Source organism: Crinia signifera, chromosome 1 (genome assembly GCF_055691185.1).
Source record: "Crinia signifera chromosome 1, ASM5569118v1, whole genome shotgun sequence".
In the NCBI taxonomy this organism is placed as follows: domain Eukaryota; kingdom Metazoa; phylum Chordata; class Amphibia; order Anura; family Myobatrachidae; genus Crinia; species Crinia signifera.
In genome coordinates this window covers 325,860,826-325,886,236 of record NC_139217.1, presented here as the reverse complement: position 1 = coordinate 325,886,236, position 25,411 = coordinate 325,860,826, and the positions used below count along the sequence as shown (strand labels likewise).

The following is a 25,411-nucleotide window of genomic DNA, read 5'->3' as shown; positions in this document are numbered from 1 at the left end:
CTACTGTAAGGCAGCCCTAGCTGCCGCTTGGGGGAGAAAGTGGTAGCGGGCTCTGTGTGGGCGCCGGCACCCGCTCGACGCACTGACATGCTGCTGCCTGCCCTTGCCCACTGGCTGAGCACCGGAGGCGAGTCAGCCGCATTGCTGGTGCGGCCATGACAGAGACGACAAATCCCCCCACTGATTCAATTGACTGAACACGGAGCCGGCTATTGGCTTAAGTGTACAGGATGAGCAGCGGATGGGCGTGCTTGGGCGGCCTGGAATACGTCAGAGCCAGGGGAAGCAGCAGTGTCTGCTGGTCCCTCTTCCTCTCTTCTGCTGGGGAAACATGCTGGAGAGGAGCCCGTGGGGGAGCAAAATGTATAATTACGCGCCACTGGTTGGTATACTGATCACTGGCATCCCGAACGCCGGTAATCTGTATGTATTCCTTCAAAACTACAGCGTAAATTGTTAAATTTGTAACATATAAAAAAACACCTGCCAATTTTTTTTATAATATTCTAGCTCTCCTCCTCTCCACACTGGTGGACTTTAACTACTAAGCTCTGCAACACAAAGAGGGAAAAGATATAGAGCTTTCCCTTCAAATGTCATTTATAAATGTTGCAGCATCTCTTAGGATTGATTGCTACACAGGAGGATGTTACCTTTAAATAGCAATCTCTTTTTTTTCTGCACAGGCTTCTGTTAGTTGTAGTTTTCTTCACATTCAGAGACTATATATCCCAAGAAACATTGCAAAATGGGCAGTCCTAGCCTGACTGCCAACTGGAGCAGAGCTGGTGCATGCTCATTCCCTCCCCCTGAATATGCACACACTGCTGTATTCTTCTTGGGCAACGTGTTTGGCTGTCTTTTCCCTGCAGTATGAATTCAGGTTTGATTTAGGAATTATCATGAATGATAATCAAACTAGCATGTATAGATTTGGTGATGGAATATGACATGTAGCTATCAAAATTAACCTTATATAACTACTAGTATTTAATGCATGGGTCCTCAAACGGCGGTCCTCCAGATGTTGTGAAACTACAAATCCCAGCATGCCTTGCCACAGTTTTAACACTTCCTTATAGCAAAACTGTGGCACGGCATGCTGGGATTTGTAGTTTCACAACATCTGGAGGGCCGCAGTTTGAGAACCCATGATTTAATGTATTTCACAAAGGAAGGGCAGAGTGAAAACCTGCACCTGTGCATACCTCCCAACATGACCCTCTCCAGGAGGGACAGAATGCTCTGTTTCTGGACTTCCCTCTTATTTTTTTTTTATCACTATCACCTGTGTGGAAACATCTTTCTTACCCATTAACCTGTTTAAAACAGGTGATGGCAATCATACATTAAGAGGGAAGTCCAGAAACAGAGCAAAGTGTCCATCCTGGAGAGGGTCATGTTGGGAGGTATGCTTGTGCACAGCTGCAAATAGGGGAAAATCCATTCGCAATCAATCACCATCGAATGGATATCGCCCGCAGTGGGTGTGTAGCCAAATATTTACTCGTCGCTGCAATGTCCCTGGCAAGTGCTGCCCAAGGGCTGACGTCAGAGGTCCTCATCGAAAACACCCGGTATCCCTCTGCGTTTTCTTTGCCACTCCCAGAAACCTGCAGAGTACCGTCCCCAAACACCAGACAGTTGTCAATCATCTTGCGAATGGCCAGCGATGAAAGGGTGTCAGTCGCTTTGCGCATGTGCACTATGCGGTCGTTTGATACTTGTGCATTTGCAGCCCTGTAAAAGGGTCTGAATCGGGTCCATAATAACACCAGCTCTTTCATTGACATTACTGTATCCTTGTTTCTCGAGTCCAGTACATGGGTACGATTGGGTATGACCCTCTCTATTCTGCTGCTTTCGCTCATGCAACTTCTCCAGGATGTATGTCTAGTGTCTGTGTCACCAAAACACTGCCAGCAAGGCCATACCACCAAAGGGGTTAAGGCCGGGTCCATTAAATGAAAAACATTTTCACTTTACAAAGCATTTGAAAATTGCATAATAAACTTTCGTCCGTCCGTGGGATGGGCCTTAAGAATAGTAATTTATAATAGCATAGTAGCCTCCCCTCCTGCATTCTGCAGGAGACTCCCAGAAATAGCAGCAATCTCCCTCATTAGTCTAGCAATCTCCCTCATGTCACCTAGCTAACATTACACTGTTACATTTTTTTGAAAAAAAGGAATGAGAGACAGATACATTTACATTGAATAATCGCCATTTCCCAGCACAAGTACAGTAGCTCTTACTAACTGCTTTAGGGCTCATCTACATTTTGATATAAGTCATTTAAAAAGATTCCTCTCAGATGTAGCAGTACACACCCACGCTTCTAGGTGCCACGTTCACAATCTCTCCATATATGGAACTAGACACGCCCTTTGGGTGGAGCATGACACGCCCCCTCAATGGGGCGCTTTGCAAAATTCTATTACAAACTATAATCTCCCTGAAACTAGTTTTTAAAAGTAGACTCATAAGAGTAAACATGCAGTCCCATTAAAATGAGTGTTAATGGCTGCTCTTATGTGCTCCTGGAGGGCTCTTAAAACCTCTGCCCCACCTACTAGATAATGTAAGGGTGTGCCAATTAAATTTGTTTGAAAATATAAAATAGAAAAGTGGTTTTAAACATGTTGCCTAAAAGGCCCCATCCACTAGTGCTATAGGGCCACTATTCATCCAATTCCGAGCTTCTGGAAGAAGGGATTGGATGCAAAGTAGCCATATCGCGTGCATTTTTCATTGACTCCAATCCAAGACACGTTCCCGTGCTCCTCGGATCACAGTCGCAGATAGTCATGGCTGCCATTAATATGTATCTTATTATTATATTCCACAGCCATGACTGTGATCGCATACAATACATTGTATGCAAAAGGATTGCATACGGTATATCATATGCGATCTAGACCCCCGGGAGCTGCCGGGTGAGTTGGCGGGGTATCACATGCGATAACTCGCGATTAGTAGATGAGGGCCTTAACAGGTACTTATGTATTATCTGGACTCCCATGTAAATGCACCCCATTTTTTCATACCCCTACTATCCAACTACGCATGGAGTTGATTTTATATAGTGTGGCGAGCGCAGCGAGCCACCGTGCCCGAAGCGTGGTGAGCCCCGCGAGGGGACGCGGTCTCATAAGAAAAACGGGAGTCCAGATATTACATAAGTACCCCTTAACACTCTAGTCTCCAATGCTTTCTAGCATAATAACAATGAACACAAAGTTGGGATGGTTGGACATGAGAATTAATAAGTCTTGGTGTAATATGTCTATCTTCATTACAACTTTTAGATCTACATTATTATATCTGAAATGTAACAAGTGAGGATTTGTTGAATGCAAATAAAAAGCAGATAGAGCCAATAAAGAATTATCTTTTCAGGGATTAATAGGCTAAAAGACGCCACACCTTAAATAACAAAACTAAAAACAAAATGCTAGTGTAACAAATGCATACATAAGCATTTTATTTTTACATCTTTGTAAGATTGCAGTGAAATTATGCAAATGCACAGAAGTGTTATGTAAAAGAAAATCAGCTAACCATGTCAAAGAACTTTCCTGTCACACCCATTTACATGCTTTACAAGTTTTCATTGGGTGAGGTATTTAAAAAAAATCTCATAAGTACTATATATCTTCACAGTCTATCACACCAGACAGCACTGACTCTACAGACACATCTGATCCAGTAAGTAACTACTCCCTTCCTATCACAAGTATACACTGACTGCACTAATACTCAGATGACATAATACACACGGGTGTACTTACCAGCCACCACAATATTATCTGCCCAAACATCGTTCCCTCCACAGAAGACTTATTGTGTAGCATGCCCAATTCCCTCTGGCTACTTTTCTGTGGTCTTCAGCACTAAAATAATCAGACCCCAAATATCTGTTAATCCCAACATGCTACCTGTCAGGTTAGGTTAGTGCCACCTGGTTGGGCAAAGCTGCAAAATTCAAAGAAGTCTAAAAATGTGACTAGAAATAATGTTTGTGCAATGCGATTAATAATGCAGCCTATGCAAAATGGGAAAGTGGCTATTATCAGGGATCGGCTGAGGAGACTGGTGCAATAGTGCTTACACAATGGCTGGTAATTACATATAGTAACTCTGGCAGGAATACACAAGAATATGAGCTTTCACAAAGACAGGGATAAACACTTCTATGTTTAACACACTCTGCTATTCACAGAAACAGACACACTTGATATACCTCTACAGGAGCAGACAGCTGCGCAGAGAAACATACAAGTGTGAACACATATTACAAAGAACACTTAACACCACAGTTACTATTTCTGACGTATTAACTTCATACCACAGTGATATATATATATATATATTTTTTAAATTGTATATAAAAAATAAGCAAAGGTTTTAGTTAAGGTATAGCCGGGGTTTGTGACATACCAGTATTGTGGTACGTGACCTAGTGTTATATAGCAGCCTGTTATGAAAGTCAGTGGTTAATTAAAACGGTACTGCTTTCCTAGCACGGCGCCCACGATCTAGATTGTATGTGTGGGGCTGATATCTCAAGCATCTCATGCATCTTATGTGTTTGTGCGGCATAAGATGCATGAGATTATGCAATCGACACAATTGACGAGATTTTTACATTGGAATCAATGTAAAAAGGCCCCAAAACCCCAATTTTAATTGCTAACCCCCCCTCATGGGTGAAATGGCCCCCCCATTGTTAACGCCACCCCACTATTGACGCCAACCCGAAGCGTGGCAAGCGCGGCGGTACGCGTCCTCCGACCTTTTCATACCCCCACTATCCACGTTGGCGTGGAGTTGATTTTATATAGTGTGGCGAGCGCACGCAGAATACATGTAAAGTAGTCCGCGTCCGCTCGCCACGCTTCGGGCTCGCCGGCTTGCTGTGCTCGCCACACTATATAAAATCAACTCCACGCCGACGTGGATAGTGGGGGTATGAAAAGGTTGGAGGACGCGTACCGCTGCGCTCGCCACGCTTCGGGTTGGCGTTGATAGTGCTGGTGGCGTTAACAATGGTTATTGGGGGCTCACGATTTTTTATCTCATGGATCTCATGCATCTTATGGATGCATAAGATCCATGAGATTAAAAAAATCGGGTCCATCGCGTTGATTGTGTGCCTTAAGTACCTTAAACTTAAGGCATACAATCAATGAGACGGGCGCCGTGCTAGGAAAGCAGTACCATTAAAACAAATGTTGCACGGATGGTGTAATGGTTAGCATTACTGCCTCACAGCACTGAGGTCATGGGTTCGATCCCCACCATGGCTCTAACTGTGCGGAGTTAGCATATTCACCCCGTGCTTGCGTGGGTTTACTCCGGTTTCCTCCTACAATCGAAAAATATACTGGTAGGTTAATTGGCTTCCAACAAAAAATTAACCCTAGAATGCCTGTGTGCGTGTACATGTGGTACGGAATATAGATTGTAAGCTCCACTGGGGCAGGGACTGATGTGAATGTTCAAATATTCTCTGTAGAGCGCTGCGGAATATGTATGCGCTATATAAGAAACTGTTAATAAATAAAACCCAGACCTATTAATCTCATTCCCTCATACCTATAATGTCTTTCATCCTTAATATGGGTCTTTCCAGCACTTGCATGTTGCCTTAAAGCACCGGATATCACACCTATTGCTATCATTTATCTGTTCTGCTTCCAGACATGTCACCTGTATCACATCTATCCGGTCCCATCGAAGTTGAACAAAAGTTTGTCCCAGGACCAGAGATAGAAGACAGCTTGTATGCTCTAGGGGCAGAGCTACTTGAAGAGGTAACATTTCAAGACTGTTATTATGACAGCGTTGATCTGCGTCTGACTCTGTGTGACATATGGCTACGAAAGAGGGGAGACAAGTGGGAGCTAAAACTTCCACCAGGACGAGGGACAAGGAATGTTAAAGGATCCTCCACACAATACTTGGAGCTGAGTAATGATGCTGAAATTATTTGCAGAGTAAGCGAAGAGCTGGGCGTGCAGTGTCCCCTCACTATGGAAGCTTTTGGACTAAATAAGTTTGCCAGCTTTGTGACACGCAGACGGAGGTTCCAATTGCCACATGTGGAAGGATCAAGCACCAGAGCTGTGGTGGACCTGGATGAGACAGATTTTGGTTTTGCAGTAGGTGAAGTAGAGGTGATGGTAAACACACAGGAGGAAGTGCCGGATGCTCTCAAAAAGGTGGAGGAGGTCTGCAAACAGTTAGGTAAGTAGCCATAGCATGTGTTGTGACTCTTGTCTAGCTTAGCAGTTCATCGAACAGTGCACACCATTTCTGCAAGTAGCTGTAGACCTCACTATGTTTCTCTGGAAGTTATAATATATATGGGAATGGCCATAAGTACCCTCCCAATGGACGGGTTCCCACTACTGATATGAGCAGAAGAGCTTTTGCTGTACAAATGAAGTGGGCAAAAGTTTTCTCTGCTCATACGGGATGTGGAACCACCGGAAGTTGCATGCTGCTGTGCACTACTTGGCGAGAACAATGGCTCACTTGCAGCAGCAGTTATTGCTTTGCTTGCAGTGAATGGTCTTAAGACTGTCAGCAATTCACGCAGTGGCAACACAAGTGGTCTAGATTCTAGAACAAATTATGTTGTGGGCAAGTCCATCTGGCCATTCACCCCGATTCCCAGCACACAGCGTTACAGACGGCCCCACACCATCACTCATTAATCAGTGTGTGAGTGAGTCAAGTGAAGGAACTGTAAACTGCACAGCAGCCCTATGGCAATGGTCTTAAAAAAAGATGATGAAACCCCAATGGACAATAGGTTCTGGCCATCAATTTTTGGGGACTATTGATGGTTAGTGGCCACCCTGATAAAGCAAGCATGTTTTTGTTGTCATGATTTTTGTGGTAGGAGTGGGGCTTAGACACCCAACCTGCAGTCCCATACTTTTCTAGTTATTAGAAACATTTCTATAAAAATAAAACACAAAAATAACAATTTATCCTAAATACTCCACTAAAAGAACATGTAAAATAAAGGAGGCTTTTTAATTCCAAAATCCAAATCTACAATCCAAATCTACATTGTGTTTTATTATTCTTAAGATTGAACAGGGGCACTTCCGTTGAGTGCAAGTGTGTTTAGGTCTGTGCGTGAGTGCTCGGTCCTTAAGTTGGAAGATGCAGTTTACCACTACTAAATGTGTAGTTGCAAATAACTGCATTTTCCGATCTAAGTGTGTAGCGCTCTGCTTACACATAGGACAGTGCAAGTAGATATCCACTAGACTAGTCCTTTAGAGTGCGAGCAATTGAATATCGTCCCGGAAGCTAAACAAACATAGCAACACCCCATCTGAAAAAGAACTCTCATTTTAGTAAATTTGCCCTTAAGTATCTCAGTTTTTATTATGGAATACCCCTTTTCCAGTAGCAAAAATAACCTGGGAATTTGCGCGGGGACTCGCATCAACCTGTGTTTTTTCCTTGTGGAAAAACATCATGGTAAAAATGCCGGGTCGAGTGTTCCGGCAACCCAACCTCGGTAATTTTCTGGGTTGGACCCTCGATGCTCCCCGATCCAGGGGCAGATTAAATGGATAATCCAGCTCGATGTGACCCAGGTCCCATTAACGGCAATGCAAAAGCCGCCACTTGGAGATGCTTTCATCTCCAAGTGCCGGCTCAGGCCCTGTCTCCTGATGATGTCACCCGCCTGGTATTAAGCCGGGTCCAACGCTATTGGGAAAGTGTTTACGAGCCAGGTCGCAGCTGGGTACAAAATCCCTGGTGCGACCCAGCTTGTCTAGTGGAAAAGGAATGTAAGTAAACCAATTACTCAGTTCATGGCTTCACTTTGTTTTTTCCTTTATAAAAACTGTTTGTTTCCTTCACACTACATCTAGCATTTAAAATGATTGTGATGGATCGCATGCGTCCCTGCTTCCCGCCCACTTAGCCGCCTGGAGGAACGGGTGGTCGGACGGCCTGCCGGTCCGACCACCTGGTCGGGTCCGATGCGCACTGGACTGTGCATCGACCCGATGGCATGTCAGGAGGATGCGATTTAGTCCGATTTAACAGGCCGATTGGTCGCAATCGGCCAAAATCGGACCAAATCACCTCGATGTATGGGGAGTACTCTATAATAATTATATCAGAAGTGACAAAATCCTTAGGCTACAATGTCTAGACATAGCCTAAGTGTTGTGTATGCTTTGTCAATCCTGTCCTGTAGCTGAGATGTGTGTCTCTCTCTTGCAGGAGTGCCCAAGGGTTCACCTGTCCAGGGAAAAGTGTCAACATTTCTTCAGCGGAATAACACTGAACATTACAAGCAGCTGCTGGAGGCCAATATAATTTGACTGCCACTTTATAACATTACAGTCCACGTTAGACATAAGCTGGCCATACATCAGAACGACCAGCTTGCGATCCGGATTGTGTCACAATTTCCCCGGCAGCTTCTCAGACACACGATAGATCTGTGTGTGTGTGGGTGTGTGTGTGTAATTTCACCTCTATCATAAGATCTGCGACTCCCAGCATACTGGTCGTTAGCAGCATCTTCAGATCTTACACGCAGCACATAAGATCACAGGATAGACCTCACAACTTATGGGACGGTACATGGTACCTAAACTCCTCACGAAGTGCACACAAAAAACCCACAATCCAGTCAAAATTGTACGTTCGGGCCTGATATTGTTCTGGTGTATGGTCAGCTATAGTCTAATACACACTCCATGATCTTGTAAACAGAAGACACCGTTTCTGTATCCTTCTACAAATCACTAAGGCCTGCCAGGTAAGCTAATTAAAATGAAACACAGAACAAATATATTGTACTGGCATTCGTTTAGATGCTTGTAGCATGGCTGCAAATGTGTGTTGGTTTTAATTGGCTTCTCTAGCTGGCAAAAATGACTGTACTAGTGTTCTAATAACTAAATAAATGCTGCAGCCCGATGTGCTCCTCCTTTGTGACATGTGCTAACTGATTTGTTCTTAAGATTGTTTTATGTTCCAATTCTGTGGCTTCTGTCTGATTTATTTCGGTGCCTTATAATTGCAGCATATCTCCTTTGGCCAATGCATGTAGAAAATCATGTGAAAGGCAGCAGACATTTACTCCAACTATAAATAGCTCTTGAACACAGACAGTATAACACTTTACAAGCTTTAATGGTTCTACCAAGTCCCAGTAAATGTTACACACAAACATATAATCTATCCTTCCATGGAGTCCCTTCTTCTCACTTAATCTCACACACACACATACTCCCAGCCTTTCCCTCTCACACCCTCCCTCAGTCTCTTTCTCTGCCCTGCATTGATTTTCCGCTTGTGCATATTGACTTTCACTTAGTGCTGATCAGTGTTTAAGTTGTCTGAAATCCGCTGCCTTCTCCCCGCTCAATACCTTCGATCTCACTAGTTCCTCCTAATAGCCTAACAAGATTGTTCTTCCTTGGGAGGTGTGGAGCAAGGTCCAGAACTCGCTGCTGTAGATGGAACAAAAGATATCTGACTACACTGCGGCTTTAATGCATGGATGCTGCTCTAATGGGACTCACCTCAGGACTACGCAAAACATGAACAACTGCAGAGGCTATCACTTGTTGCACGCAACTAAGACATAAATCATTTCCAGCACTGAAGTTTAACATATTATCCTTTCCTAAAAGGAGCTATGTGGTTCTCCATTCAAGTGATGTTGTGTTTTGAATACATTAATTGCTTTTAGTTGACTTAAAGGGTGTGATCGAATTGGTCGACATGTTCTAAATGTCAATCCCAGGTGGTCGACAGGTGGCTTGTCAATCATGTGGCTTCCTGTAGCAGAGATGAGTATGCCTGATTCTAACCCTTTAAACACCTGCTGACATTATTTCATGTTGACGTTATTGTGAATGTTAACATTTTCAATGTCAACGTTATTATTGTATACGATTTTAAATACAGATGTGTTCAATAGGACCATAATCTATATGTGAATAGATCTAAATAGGCCCAGGCAACTTCCTAATTGCTAAACTTCAACTCCACAATGTTAAGCAACACTGTATAACAATCATGGAGACATTTATTAGCATTTTTTTTTTTAAAGGAACCACATACATAGGTTACATAAAGCAACAGTGAAACCCAACACAGTAAGTGTACATGGGTACAGTAGGAATGCTGGAATCCATCTTTAATCTGCGGTGGGAGGGGGTTAGGCTGCATACTTATAATGGGAAATGTGATCTGGCCAAATATACTATTAAAATAATAACAATAAAAAAAAAAAAATTGATGTGTGGTGGTGGTTTCTTTTTTTTTTTATATAAAAAAAAAAACCTTGGGAACCCAACAACAGATTCTTGGGGAATACAGATATAGTGAGACAGGAGAGTGGTAGAGGTAGAGACAGAACAAGAACAGTAAAATAGACAAGAGCTTAATCATGAGACAACATTTTCTCTAAAAACCCCATACACTATGTGATTTCTCCCCTCAGTCACATCCAATCTCCCAGGAACCTTCCCAGGAGGCAGGATCACATGTATTCCCCGTTCCCTGGCGCCAGGAGAGAGTCAGACCTCCAGAGGGGACTTTTAAGGTTAGGCACTTGGTGGCAGGGTAGGTTTAGAATTAGCAAGTCAACCAATTAACCATTTGATCTTCTCAACCGATTTACAGTGAACCTTTTGCCCAGCAATCTTTTACTCCACATACAAAGTAACATTAGAGGGTAGGGATAGGAGGCTGTCAGTCCTTTCGCACATCACTAATATGAAGTAGATACCAAATTGAGGGCTGAGATGCAGAAGCAGTAATGCAGCCCACACACGCGCCGATGCGATGCTGTACGATGGGGTGCGCGCTCCCGCCGCAGCACCTCATCGTACAGTACAAAAAGTATGTGCTGCACATACTTTTTGTACTAGCTTGTTCTAGCACAGCATCGCATGCACATCGTATGCACAAGGCATACGATGCGATGCTGTGTGTGCTAGTTAAGCCCACAACGCACGCTGGAATCGGTGCGTGTGTGGGCTGCATAAGGCATTTAAGATTGTAAAGAAGATCTGAGGATTAGAATGGGATTAGATATACCTCATTCTCACTGCTAGGCAAAATCCTGGGTCAAGCAAGTTGACCAGGTAGTTTTTTTTTTTTAACATGGCTTTTATTCAGTGTGAACCGGTCACCCTGTTAACACTGCCAAAAAAAGACACGGTTTAAAGGCAAATTACCGGGTAGAACGGAGTCACCCGAGAACTTGCCCAGCAGTGAGAACAGGAGTCTGGCGCTGTTGTCCCCGGCATTTAAATGCTTTGTAAAAGCCAGGTAGTTCACACTTAAATAGGATTTCATTTTTTTTGCAGGTGGAAAGTATGACTTGAGCAATGCATTTCTGGATGCTTGGCTGGATTGCCAGGACTGGGTGCAAACCTAAAAACATTTCTTTAAGCCAGCATGAGGTCCTTTTAGCATTTATATTTAGCACTGTACCACTTAAAGTAATGTATTCATATTTCTGCTTTAAAACTATTTAAAAGCCATCATGGCCCTGGTCAGGTGATTCTAAAGATCCATACACACTGGGCGATTATGCCCAGTGTGTATGGTGCACAATGATGGGGAAAATAGCTGGGATGAAAAATGCTCAGTACATACACACTGAGCGGTGGGGTTGAATGGCTTTCCATAGCAGGACAGTATGGAAAGCCATCTCTGTCGCTCATCTGCTGGTAATATTAGCAGCAGAGGGGCGGCCGGCAGCGATGATGCAGGAGTAGGCATCGAAGCTCACCACTCATCGCTGCCCTGTACACACTTGGCGGCTTTTATGCTGAAAGCCACCCAATGTGTACGGGGCTTAAGGTAATGCAGTTACACACAAGCTGTAGTAATGTAGCCTATAGAAACGGGCGTAGTAATTCAGCATGCAAAACAAAAACCAAATATTGATAAATTAACAGACCCAATTGGCTACAGTCATTCATATTAGAGGCCACTGTGTAACCATGTATGAAACACTGTTTCCCAAGGAAAAGGCCATGAGGGTAGCATCACAATACTAACTATTGATTATACAGGAAAAAAATCAATTAAATTTGGTTAAGAAAACAAAAAACACCTAATTGTCATACTAGTAAAATACAATTGTGTGGTGTCTAATGTTTGCTTTACTGCCAAATTTAGTAGTCCACCACAAAAAATGTGTTTCAGTGAGGAGATATCTCGCAAGGCATATGGCTTACATAATTTTAAAGGCCCATACACACTGGGCGACTGAGCTGAAAGTCGCTCAAAACAGTAGGTTTGAACGGCTTTCAGCTCAAAGCCGCCCAGTGTGTATGGCCCGGCAGTGAGCGCTGCTGCGTGCTCCCACAACATCGCCAGGAAAGCCGTTCATCTTCTGGTTATACCAGCAGATGAGCAGCTTTCAGGCGGCTTTGCATAGCGCTCTGCTATGCAACGCCGTCGTCACCCCTCCCCATCCGTCGGCGCCGGGCAGGGGGAAAGCCGCTTAGTGTGTATGCACTGAGCGGCTTTCCCCGCAGCGATGAATGCTATCATCACTGTCCATACATGCTGGGCATAGTCGCCCAGTGTGTATGGACCTTAAGTAGCATATGGCAGTTGAGCACAGTATCTGCTTTTTACAATTTGTGAAACAAATTTGTGAGATCACTTAGAAAAATAGCCAAATCACCCCCCTTGTGGACTGGCCTCAAGGGTTTGTTTTTGTGCATTACAATATTCCTGCTTAATGGAAAAAATGTCCCTTTCATGACCCATCACATATAACCATGTACTCAATATAAACTACAAATACATAATCCACAGCCTCCCTGTATGATCCATTCACTCATTTCCTTTTCTTAACTCTGGAGCTGTGCACATACCATCCATGTGATTGGTTACAGGTTGTCCAGTCCCTACCAACTGGAAAACTGGGATCATCAGATGTGAAGCCTGATTAACGGCTTCTTTAAAGCTAGTCAAATGGGACAAATTATAATTGAGAGACGTTTATAAAAGGTTTGTAACTACTGAAATAACATAATGGAGCAGGGGAAAACAAATGTGTCTTCCCAAAAATGTTTAACCAGGCAGCTGTGAAGCTTTATTATTTAAAAAGGCCTAAAGTATAATTATTGCAGTTTAACAGTCAAACATGACAAAAAGCATTGAGAACATTCATTTTGAAGAATGGTATGTTCAATATTTCTATGAAAAAAAAAAAAAAAAGTCACGAAGTTAGAAACTCTCAAAGGCTTTATTGCACTCCACGTTTCCAGAATCCAACAATCCACGATTTGCAGGATAAATCTTGTCAAATAGAAAAATGCAATTTCGTCCACTAATTCCTGTTGGATACAGTGTCCAATAAAAAAGAAAAAAAACACTGATACAATGAATGTTTACTACCCTGATGAATTTTCTGGTAAGTACGACCGGTGAAAACAGTACTGCTCCATTCTGACTCAGTGGCGCTTCCTGAAGCCTAAAAAAGAGTAAAGCGATAAGTTAGAATAACTAATATCCCAGTAATAAAAGATCTTCTCTATTAATACAGCAAGGAACTTGCCTTTCTTCTTTTTTCCCTTTTTCGGTCCTTTCCTGGGTTTCTTTGCAGAAGGCATCATGTCCTGTATTTGAGAAGCCAATGGAACAACTTGTAACAATCGTAATGGGACTAGTGAAAATAACTGCGATTCTCCTAGCCCTATCATCATCATTCTGCAATTTTCTTTTCATCTCACCTCTGTTCTCTTATCTCCTCCGGTGAGGACACTGATATCTGTAAAGTGCGTCAGTGAGTAGAGCTGTGAGGTCATGGCAAGCGACCTCTTTTTACGAGCCTTTTCTTTTCGGGTCATATTTAACCGCACCATCATGGACTCTTCATAATTGGTCCTTTTAGAAGGGAAGAAAATAAATCATGGAGTCATGCTCGCAAGTGAATAAATTTTTTCTAAGCTCGCAGCTGGTCCTCACAAGATACTCACCGATGCTGATCATCTTTCTCATGCCGCATCATATGGTAAGCACGCCCCTCCCTTATCTCTTCTGGAGCATCTGTATACTGCTCTTTCAGTTCCCGGATAACCGAACTGCTCAGGGCTCGTTTCTTGGCACGTTCTAGAATCCTTTGTTCTCGTTCTGCCTCTGTGTCATCTGTGAGAAAATTTAGAAATTAGAAAAGGCAGGCACAAAGTTACCCGTAGCGATCGTATTTTATCTATTGCTTACCATAGTGCACTGGTGCAAGACGAGGAGGTCTATACTTCCTGGTTGTGCCCTGAGATTTCTTGCCGGGTCCACTCTTATCTTCATCACCATCTGAAGCCTCCTTGTCAGACTCCTCCAACTGTAATATCGAGGGGTAAGGAACACAGAATGGTTGAGGAGCTTGTGCAATAAAGGAACAAACGTTTTTTTGGCTTAGTCAGGTTTTTTTTGTAAATCTCACCTTACTCATCAGGTTCTGAGGATTGGGTCTGAAGCGTAGAGGATCGTTCTCGCCAAGGCTTCCAGTCACAGCAGCTCTCACAAGCTTATCTATCTGGTATTTCAGCTTTTGATCAATTGGACGCATTTTTTCCAAAACCTGAGAGACACATAAAAGCATATAAACATCTTCCTATACTCAAAGCAACACTACAAAACCGCAACGCTCTTCATTAGCATTCTAAAATAGAGCAAGAACACCCTTCACTATTTCTGACACTTGCACAATTTTCAGCATAAACTTTAGTCAGGAACAGCATATGTACTGTATTGCCTTAAAACCTTACAAATGCATTCGCAAAAATAAGGGTCTCCATTACAATTAGGATCAAACAGAGCTAAAGGGTGCAGATATACACCTGAATAGACCATGGTGGAATGCGTTTTTTTTATTTCCTTAAAGGAGTGGAAATACTGCCAGCTTTACCCATGCAGCACAAATACTTATTTTGATATGTGAGGTTGGACAGCTTTTGTCCTACACATTTTAAATCATACAAATTCCCAACAATTGTAGCTGAACTTAATCCTGTCAGAGGTGCACAGGCAGTTTTATTATATACTGAATACACCATTACCTCAAGCATTTTCAAGGGACAATATGAACTCTCCCCTGATATGTTTATCTTTATAGTCTGAACAATATGGAACAAATCAGGGGAATTCAACGCCAGTCAACTGTGGCAGATTATAGTGAAATAAGCTATTACTATATAAACGGACTTAAATAAAAAAATATAACCTGAGCTCGTCATATCATTCAGTTGTTACTAACCAGTCTATGCATGACTGTGTGGTGCCTGTATAATGAACAACTGCTTTATCATTTTCTTGTGGTCATCGGTTGCACCAGGGATGGGAACCTTTGGCCCTCCAGGTGTTCTTGTATTAAACATCCCAGCATTCCCTACTACAGCTTTGCTATTTGCAGGGAATACTGGAATGAGTCGTTCAACAGCTGGAAGGCCGAAGGTTCCCAGTCTCTTGGTTGCACAATGGTTGTATGCAAGTTCCGTGAATGTTCTTTCACAACCAATGTCGAGCGGTATCCAGACTCGTGATAGATTGACTCTAGGTCACAATCAAAAAGGTCGACATGAGTTGTTGTTTTTTTTTTGAGCCAACATGTGCCGGCAGGAGGTATTCCATGCCCTACCATCCACTACGGTGTGGAGGGAGACTATAATAATGTGCCGAGCGTAGCAAGGCACCGTACCCGAAGCATGGAGAGTGTAGCTAGGGAATGCGGTACACTTAGACGTTGTCCATACCGACCTGTCGACAAAGACACTCAAAACACATGAATATCTCATGTCGACCTTCTGACCCCCGTTGGCCTATAGTGGTCGACCTTATGACTGTAGACATTGTAGATAAAATACCATAACCATGTTGGCCAAATTAATTTAGTTTCTTATATAGCGCAGCAGATTCTGTTGCGCTTTACAATTGTTGACAGTGATAGAACAAACTGGGTAAAAGACAGATATGGAGATAGGATGGCCCTGCTGCAAGCTTACAATTTCTAGGGCAAATGACCAGTCTACTCACTGTGCGTATCTCCACCAGTCTCATAATGCCTGGATTTTCTTTCAGGGATCTACCAGACACCTTCTCTGTGATAATATGAGTAAGATCCTGCATATACAGCAAAAGCATCTGATCCTTCAGCTCCAGGAAGCTAAGACCCTATAATAAATCACGTTAAATACCGAATGTCAATGAACCAAAAGTAGCACAACCTTCCACACTGCACACACAGACATACCATTTATCCCCAAAGTATTGATCAGGGGCAGAATATTACTAAATACGCCAGAAAGAATCACTGATCCCCATATTATTGAACCTAGAAGGACATGATCTATATTTTATTTCACATTCTGTTGTGCTGCACAGACACCATTGCGTGAATGGCTGCCAGATTTGTTCTACGGCTCAAGGATACCCTCCTATGCCTCTTCCAGCCACACATCTGGAGGGTCAAACATCAACATTCTTAGCTTTTTGACACAATGTTATTACATTGTAGTGTGCTCCCTATTTCAGCACAAAAAAACCAAAACACACAAAATAAAAAAACAACAACACATATTTACTCAATTAGGGAGGGGTCCAAAAAGTTGCCTCCTCACTGCTGAACACCTGTCATCACTTTACATTGTTAAAGCAGTGGTTCTCAACCTCGGTCCCCAAGGACCACCAACAGTGCACTTTTCCAGGTCCCCTGGCATGTGCACTCGTTACTCACCAACATATTTTAAAAAATCACAGGAGGAGCTAGTTATTTCACTTGTGGTTCTGTGAGGAGACCTGGAAAACGTGCACTGTTGGGGTCCTTGAGGACCGAGGTTGAGAACCACGGCTCTAAAGTGTTTCAATACACTAAATTCTAATCAGATACTGCCTTTTGTCTAGGGCACAACTCCAATCAAAGGGGACAGTGCATGTACAGTTCTCCTCAATATCACGCAATTATAATATTAGCTCCAGATCCCAGATATTTTAACGTGTGTCATTCAGTAATGGGATACACCTGTGTGACCATCTGGATTATATGTTATGTTAGGGAATCCTGATGTTTGAAGTTGGGGAAACACTGGTCAGTGAACTGAGCGTGACTACAGTATATGCAAGACTGCAACTAACTGGATGCTGCATCAAGTTATTGCTTACAATTTGTACAACATTGATATCATGGCACATGATTATACATTGCTCAAAAAAATGAAGGGAACACTAACATAACATCCTAGATCTGAATAAAATATTCTTATTAAATATTTTGTTCTTTACATAGTTAAATGTGCTGACAACAAAAATCACACAAAAATTATCAATGGAAAGCAAAATGTATTAACCCATGGAGGTCTGGATTTGGAGTCACACAGAATTAAATTAAAAGTGGAAAAACACACTACAGGCTGATCCAACTTTGATGTAATGTCCTTAAAACAAGTCAAAATGAGGCTTAGTAGTGTGTGTGTGGCTTCCATGTGCCTGTATGACCTCCCTACAACCCCTGGGCATGCTCCTGATGAGGTGGTGGATGCTCCCAGACCTGGACTAAAGCATCCGCCAACTCCTGGACAGTCTGTGTTACAATGTGGCTTTGTGGATGGAGAGAGACATGATGTCTCAGATGTGCTCAATTGGATTCAGGTCTGGGGAACGGGCAGGCCATTACATAGCATCAATGCCTTCATTTGCAGGAACTGCTGACACTCCAGCCACATAAGGTCTAGCACTGTCTTGCATTAGGAGACACCCAGGGCCAACCGCACCAGCATCTAGTCTCACAAGGGGACTGAAGATCTCATCTGAGATCTGAGCACATGGAGGGCTGTGCGGCCCCCCCAAAGAAATGCCACCCCACACCATTACTGACCCACTGCCAAACCGGTCATGCTGGAGGATGTTGCAGGCAGCAGAACGTTCTCCTTGGCATCTCCAGACTCTGTCACATCCGTCACATGTGCTCAGTGTGTACCTGCTTTTATCTGAAGAGCACAGGGCGCCAGTGGTGAATTTGCCAATCTTGGTGTTCTCTGGCAAATTCCAAACGTCCAGCACGGTGTTGGGCTGTAAGCATAACCCCCACCTGTGGATGTCAGCCCATCATACTACCCTCATGGAGTCTGAATCTGACCGTTTGAGTAGACACATGCACATTTGTGGCCTGCTCCTTCTTGCACAAAGGCGGAGGTAGCGGTCCTGCAGCTGGGTTGTTGCCCTCCACGGCCTCCTCCTGATGTACTGGCCTGTCTACTGGTAGCGCCTCCATGCTCTGGACACTACGCTGGCAGAGACTGCAAACCTTCTTGCCACAGATCGCTTTGATGTTCCGTCCTGGATGAGCTGCACTACCTGAGCCACTTGTGTGGGTTGTAGACTCCCTCTCATGCTACCACTAGTGTGAAAGCACCGCCAGTTTTCAAGTGACCAAAACATCAGCCAGAAAGCATAGGAGTTGATAAGTGGTCTGCGGCCACCACCTGCAGAACAACTCCTTTATTGGGGGTGTCTTGCTAATTTCCACCTGTTGCCTATTCCATTTGTACAACAGCATGTGAAATTGATTGATAATCAGTGTTGCTTCCTAAGCAGACAGTTTGATTTCACAGAAGGGTCATTGACTTGGAGTTACATTGTGTTTAAGTGTTCCCTTTATTTTTTTGAGCACTGTATTTTTACCAGACTGACAAGTGATTATAAACCAGTTAATGCAGAGGTTCCCAAACGCGGTCCTCAAGGCACCCCAACGGTCCAGGTATTAAGTATATCCATGCTTGGCCACAGGTGAATTAATTAGTAATCAGTCAGTCTAATTTAACCATCTGTGCTGAGCCATGGATATACCTAAAACCTGGACCGTTGGGGTGCCTTGAGGACGGTGTTTGGGAACCTCTGAATTAATGCACAGGTTCTCAAAGTCAGTCCTCAGGACCCACACGGTACGTGTTTTGCAGGTCTCCTCACAGAAACTAATTAGATCCACCTGTGGATCTTTTAAAATGAGTCAGTCAGTAATGAGCAGGTGACTTGGAAAACATGAACTGTGTGGGACCTGAGGACAGAGTTTAAGAACCACTGATCTAATGCACTGAAAATAAATATAAAAGCCGGTGACCCCCACAACATGAATTACACCAGCCCATGCCACGACAAATTATGCACACAAGACTGAGCATATGTATGAAGATATATGGTTATAAAATTATGGATATCAAATATTAATCAGGACCCATACATCAGGGAAATTTCCCGTTGTGCCAACGTTGGTTTGCAGATTCTAATAATAATTCAACAAAAAAAAAAATTGCTGTCAAGAAACTTCCAATATAAACATTTAAACCGGTTAGAAATAATTATTTTAATTAATTATATCAACAAGTTGAGAATTTTTACTAACCTTTTCGGTTGGGTAGTTTCCATTACGGATTTTCTGTGTTAGGCTTTGGACATGTGCCGTGACTGATGTTACCTGCCAAGAGGTACAATGCATGAAATTAGAATATAAAATAGAAACATTACATAGGATACTATATGAAAGGAAGAAGTCCTCTGAAACAAAGGTCCTTATTCTGGTTCACTCAGAGATAAATTCCTTCTCAAATGGACAAAACCATGTGCACTGCAGGTGGGGCAGATATAACATGTGCAGAGAAGAGTTAAGGCAGCCATACAGTATGCGATTTGGCCCCGATTTCACCCGATCCAGATGGATCGGGCAGTGAAATCGGACCAAATCGCAGGTTTTGACACCTGGTCCGAACCGATGCGTGGTCCCGTGCGCAGCGGATCAGAGTCGGGACGTCGGACCGGCTGCACATAAGATAAATCTTATGTGCAGCCGTGGGGACTCTGAGGACGCCGGCGAGGGAGGGGGGTGGGAGACGCCGGCGAGGGAGGGGGGCGGCAGGGGGAGCCGGAGCAGGGACACGCCGCTAGTAGTGCAGACGCTGCGGGGGACACAGGCGGCAGTGACAGAGCCAGGCGGGGGGAGCCGGGAGCTGTCAGCACTGAAAAAAAAAAAAGCCCATACAATGAATGGGCAGCCTGTGATTAGCTGAGCACTCTCTCAGCCTGTCAGCAATTGGCTGAGAGAGCGCTCAGCCAATCACAGGCTGCCCATTCATTGTATGGGCTTTTTTTTTTTTTCAGTACCGACAGCTCCCGGCTCCCCCCGGCTCTATGTTACTGCCGCCTGTGTCCCCCGCAGCGACCGCACTACTAGCAGCGTGCGTCCGTCCCCCCAGCCGCCTTGCAGCATCCCCCGCCCGCCACCTCGATGTCCCCGGCCCCCCTGCTCGCTCCACATTGCAGCTCCCCGGGAGTTGCAAATGATACATCGCATGCGATGTATCATTTGCAAAACTTGGCACATCAAGTGCCAAATCGTGTGTCCCCCTCCCGGGGAGCTGCAGGGGGAAATCAGGTCCGACTTGTCCTTAGGACAAGTCGGACTAATGCAGGCATGTCCAACGTTGGCCCTCCAGATGTTGTGAAACTACACATCCCAGCATGCTTTGCAATAGTTTTAGCATTCTCTAATAGCAAAACTGTGGCAAAGCATGCTGGGATGTATAGTTTCACAACATCTGGAGGGCCAACGTTGGACATGCCTGGACTAATGTATGGGGGCCTTTAGATTTGGGTGGGGTTTTTCTTCAAAGAGAGATCTATATCACAGTGTAGAAATAAAGCAGTCAATTAGTATCCCTGAACCAAAACAAAATAACTCACCCAAATCTAATTCTCTCTGCACATTTTACATCTGCACCCCTGCAGTACACATGGTTTTGTCCATTTAAGAAGGAATTTGCCCCTGAGAGTGAACCAGAATAAGGCTCAAAGTCTGGGGAATATTCTTTACACTACATCTGTTACCTGCTCTTGTAATGTGGTAAGGAGAGTCTTTGCTGCGGAGAGGTCTCTGGCAATAATCTCCTTTAGAAAAAAAAAACAACACACACAAATAAGGAAAGGTACGCTCAGAGTCAGTCTTCTAACACAACTTTTTGGTCCCAAGTTTCTGTCATTCCCTTATTCTTATTTTGCAGAAATATGGATGTAGGTCTACAACATTTTGGTGCATCAGGCACCCCTATAAGGGAAGATGGAGTTGAGATACAGCAATAATGTCAGCAAGACCCATCTATATTTTCTAGAATAAGCAACTTGAATGTAACTCCGACTAGCCTCAGCCATGTGACGGGGACATGTTACTGTACATAATGAAATATTTGGCTTTAATACACAAAATGTCTGTTTCTGTAACAGGCACACATAGTTATGTTGCATGAGTTTGCCAATAGGTAATTAAACTTCATCACAATATAAGACGAATAGTGAGAAGAACATCACATTGGGAATGCAGCATGCTTCAATGATCCCTTTATCCTAAGGATGGAATTTTCAAATTGAGCGTTTACCAGTGTTTACAACAGAGGCAGGAGTTGGCAGAATGCAGCAGGGACAGGGATTACCACATAGGCAACAAGTAGTTCTGTACAGGTCGCAAGTAAATCCCTTCCCAACCTGGAAGAGCGCTGTCAATCCCTATTTCCGTTTGGCATACCCAGGTCCGTGCCACAACACTGTTGGAATTTGAATCTGAATTAGCTGCTTTTCAGAAAATTGTTACCTGTAGCTATAATACAGATTAGGGTAGTGATTAATCCAGAGAATGCATTTAAAGGCAAATGTGTGAAGCATTGATAAATGTGGAGATGAGCCAGTGGAGAAGTTTCCCATGGCAACCAATCAGTTGCTCTGTATATTTTATAGTAAGAAAATTGGGTACTTTTTTCCTAACATGGCGCCCAATATTTTCATCTTATGCTATCGCATCGCATGCCATATAGCCCCATACAATTTTTTATTGTACAACCACCCTGATGGGTCCTTACAATATTAAATGGCCCCCTATAGTCAATGCCACCCCCACGATCAACGCCAACCCGAAGCGTGGCGAGCCCGCGAGGGGCGGCGGTACACGTCCTCCGACTTTTTCATACCCCCACTATCCACGTCAGCGTGGAGTTGATTTTAGATAGTGTGGCGAGCATAGTGAGCCCCGCGAGGGGACTCTGATTACTTTACATGTATAGCTCATTCGCTCGCCATGCTTCAGGCTCGGTGGCTCACTGCGCTCGCCACACTATCGAAAATCAACTCCACGCAGATGTGGATAGTGGGGGTATGAAAAGGTCGGAGGATGCGTACCGCCGCCACACGCCACGCTCCGTGTTGGTTTTGATCGTAGGGGTGGAGTTGACTATGGGGGGCCATGGTAATCGTATACTAATTTTTATTGTACAACCACCCTGATGGGTCCCATCAGGGTGGTTGTACAATAAAAATTAGTATACGATCGCATTGTATGGCATACGATGTGATGCGATATTTTATTGTACAGTGTCGCATCGCATACCTTAATTAGTCTAATGGGCCCTACACACATGCCGATGTGTGCAGGGCTACCTAGCTATGCTAGGTCGGGCTGTGCTGCGCAGCTATCGCCTAGCACACAGAGCTGACAGCCCACACACAGAGTGAGCTGTCAGCTCTGTGTGCTAAGCGAGCAGACAGCGCCAGTGTTCTCCGGTGGGAGAACACTGCCGATGCCGAGATTGATGGACACTGTCCATCAATCTCGGCCAGCGATAAAGACGCGCGGGGACGCGCACGGATGCCGATACAGCCCCCACACATACACCGATGTGAGGGCATTTGCTAAGCGACTTTGCCAAACTAAGCAAAATCGCTTAGAAAATGCCTTAATATCGGCATGTGTGTAGGCCGTATTATGGTATACGATCGGCGCCGTGCTAGGAAACAAGTAACGAAAATTGTAAAGGTTACTTCAAAGCCGATTGGTTCCCACTGCCACATACGCTTATCCCTTACTATACAAGAGCCCAGAGACAAATTTGAACATTACAAGAAAGACTGGAATGTTAGTGATTTTACAGAACAGACCTGCTTTTGATCTGTAGGAGATAGAAGGGTCACCCAGCCACCAATGACCTAACAATTTATCAGAACATGACCGTCTAACCTGTGGCTCCCCAGTTATTTGTGAACCTACGATTCCCAGCATGCCCTGCCACAGTTTCAACATTTCCTAATAGCAAAACTGTGGCATTGCATGCTTGGACTTGTCGTTTCACAACACCCGTATCAGAGGATCAGTAACCATGACTCCCAAAAAGCTACCACTATCCAGCTATATGCCTAAGGAATATGCACATCCAGTACTGCTATGTGACGCCATGCTGTATAGTTAGCACACACTGAATATACTGTATGGACAGAAAACTGAAAATTATAGTCTAGGTGGAGTACCATATAACCTATTACCAAGTGGGTGACCGGCGGCTACACCGCGTCTTACCGGCACAGCAGCTGCCATGTCTCCGCCCTCCCGAGTAGTAGTAGTTAGTATGTACTAGTGTAGCAGCAGTGAGCCATGCGTTAGGGGAGCTTGTGACAAGCCCCACCTTTAGCATCCAACTAAAAGGAAGCGGAAGTTGTTGTTCCCAGCTTCTAGATGCGACCAATTAGCAGACAAAGCTGCATTACTGGGCCAACCAATAAGTCTCCCTTACGCCTAGCTAGTCAGCTGACTGACACAGGAAGTGTAGCTGAGAGAGAAGCTTGAACGGCCATTATATGCCCGGGCAGGTATGGCACATGGACAGATGTTCTGAGCAGTATAAGTAGAAAGACATATAGACTAATTGCTGGGGAGCAGCAAGTGATCGTTCACAGCGTATTTGTCAGAGTTATGTTTGGACTGTCCGTTGCTCATACTACGTGTCTGCTTCACTTACTGCTAAGTGGAGTTACTGGGGCGCCATCTGCCGGACATCATCGTGCATTTTAGAAGGTCAATTTATTTTGCGCAGTGCAAAATAGCTTGTTTATCATTGATTGTATTTTATAAGTATTATTATTCTTACCACCAGATATTATATGTATATACACATGTTCCGCAGCACTTTATAGAGAGTCATTTGAATATACACATCAGTCCCTGCCATAGTGAAGCTTAATATATATATATATATATATATATATATATATATATATATATATATATATATATATATATATATATATATATATGTCCAATAAAGGGATGGCACTCAGGAAAAATTCAACAAGAGTCAGATGATGGTCCATCATCTGACTCTTGTTGAATTTTTCCTGAGTGCCATCCCTTTATTGGACTTGTATTGCTTTCTCTTGGAAAGGCACCAGGACAGTTGTGTGTTAACGGGGAGTGCCGGTCCTCTGGGGCACATATATATATATAATATATAAACAAATGGGTTAACCTCCGTAGTGCGCTAAATTTCCAAAAAGGTAGCAGCCCCTCCTATAAGGTTCTCCTGTTAGTGAGAGCCTGGGGTGTGCAAAGAAACAAATACAGTAGGGGTTATCGGAGTGCGCTTCTATAAAGTACCAACTAGCCAATTCGTACAGTTAGTCCATTCAGCTGACACAGTTATCAGGATTTTAAGGAAGTATTATTGTCCGTTCTTCAAAATAAGTTGGAGACTCCAATCAAGTAAAAGATTCTTTATTCATAAAACCCGATGCGTTTTGTCACATAGGACTTCATCAGGGGTATGGCTTCCAAAGATGTTTCTTAAGCTCCCAACAGGTTATTAATGGGAATGTATTTTCAGGTAACTATATGTGTATGATGTTCTGAGGGTTCTTAACCCATCAATCCTTTCTCTTGTTTATCTGGTTAAATGCCTTAATCGGTGAGCTCTATTGTAATTCAATAGAGGTGGTTCTTCTATTCTTCTAACCGTGATGGAGGAAACGTGGGCCGTGACATTAATAATCAATAAAAAAAAGGGGGGGGGGGCGAATCCACCCACTCAATTGGTCTTTTTAGACGGCTGGTCCAAAACCTTCACTTCCCTGGGTAGTACACATTATGTAATTCCTCTGTCTTTCCCTTAAGCAATATGGTGGTGATGGGTGACAGCCGGTTCCACTGGGTGACAGCCGGTTTCTGGAACAGGAGGAAGTTTGGTGATGGCGAGCACTTTAAAGATTCTGTAGGAATTAAACAAGAGTGGAGATGCGATGTAATCTCAACCACAACTGTCCAAAATATATGAATAATTGACTCAAAAAAGGATGGAGTCCCTTAATCCTTTAAATGGCTTAAAATCAAGGCAAAGGAGTCTCCTTAGGGCTCCCTGTGGATGTGTGCTCTCCAGTGTTCAGATAGCAAGTGATATATATATATATATAATAGTCCAATAGACCGGCACACCGTTTCCAAGGATCAATTACCGGGGTGCAGTCGCCAGAGAAGGTAATAGAGGCAGTGATCAGCGGCACTCACTCGGATTCAGCACAAAATATGACTACC

At 43.7% G+C, this 25,411-nt stretch overlaps 2 protein-coding genes across 2 annotated transcripts; one reads left to right on the top strand and one right to left on the bottom strand.

Moving 5' to 3' along the window:
• Window positions 1–731: 731 nt before the first annotated feature.
• THTPA (thiamine triphosphatase) lies at window positions 732–8,982 on the top strand. Its single transcript, XM_083188575.1, has 3 exons — window positions 732–883; window positions 5,704–6,249; window positions 8,263–8,982. The coding sequence occupies exons 1-3, from the start codon at window positions 874–876 to the stop codon at window positions 8,361–8,363; spliced, it is 657 nt and encodes a 218-aa protein (XP_083044701.1). The 5' UTR covers window positions 732–873; the 3' UTR covers window positions 8,364–8,982.
• Window positions 8,983–13,093: 4,111 nt separating this feature from the next.
• Window positions 13,094–23,556, bottom strand: NGDN (neuroguidin). The gene is made up of 10 exons (XM_083188567.1): window positions 23,408–23,556; window positions 20,899–20,958; window positions 19,421–19,492; window positions 16,060–16,197; window positions 14,471–14,608; window positions 14,251–14,368; window positions 14,007–14,175; window positions 13,761–13,914; window positions 13,586–13,646; window positions 13,094–13,501 (listed from the first exon to the last, which is right to left on the bottom strand). Exons 1-10 carry the CDS (start codon window positions 23,423–23,425, stop codon window positions 13,482–13,484), a joined length of 948 nt encoding a protein of 315 aa, XP_083044693.1. The 5' UTR covers window positions 23,426–23,556; the 3' UTR covers window positions 13,094–13,481.
• Window positions 23,557–25,411: the final 1,855 nt, after the last annotated feature.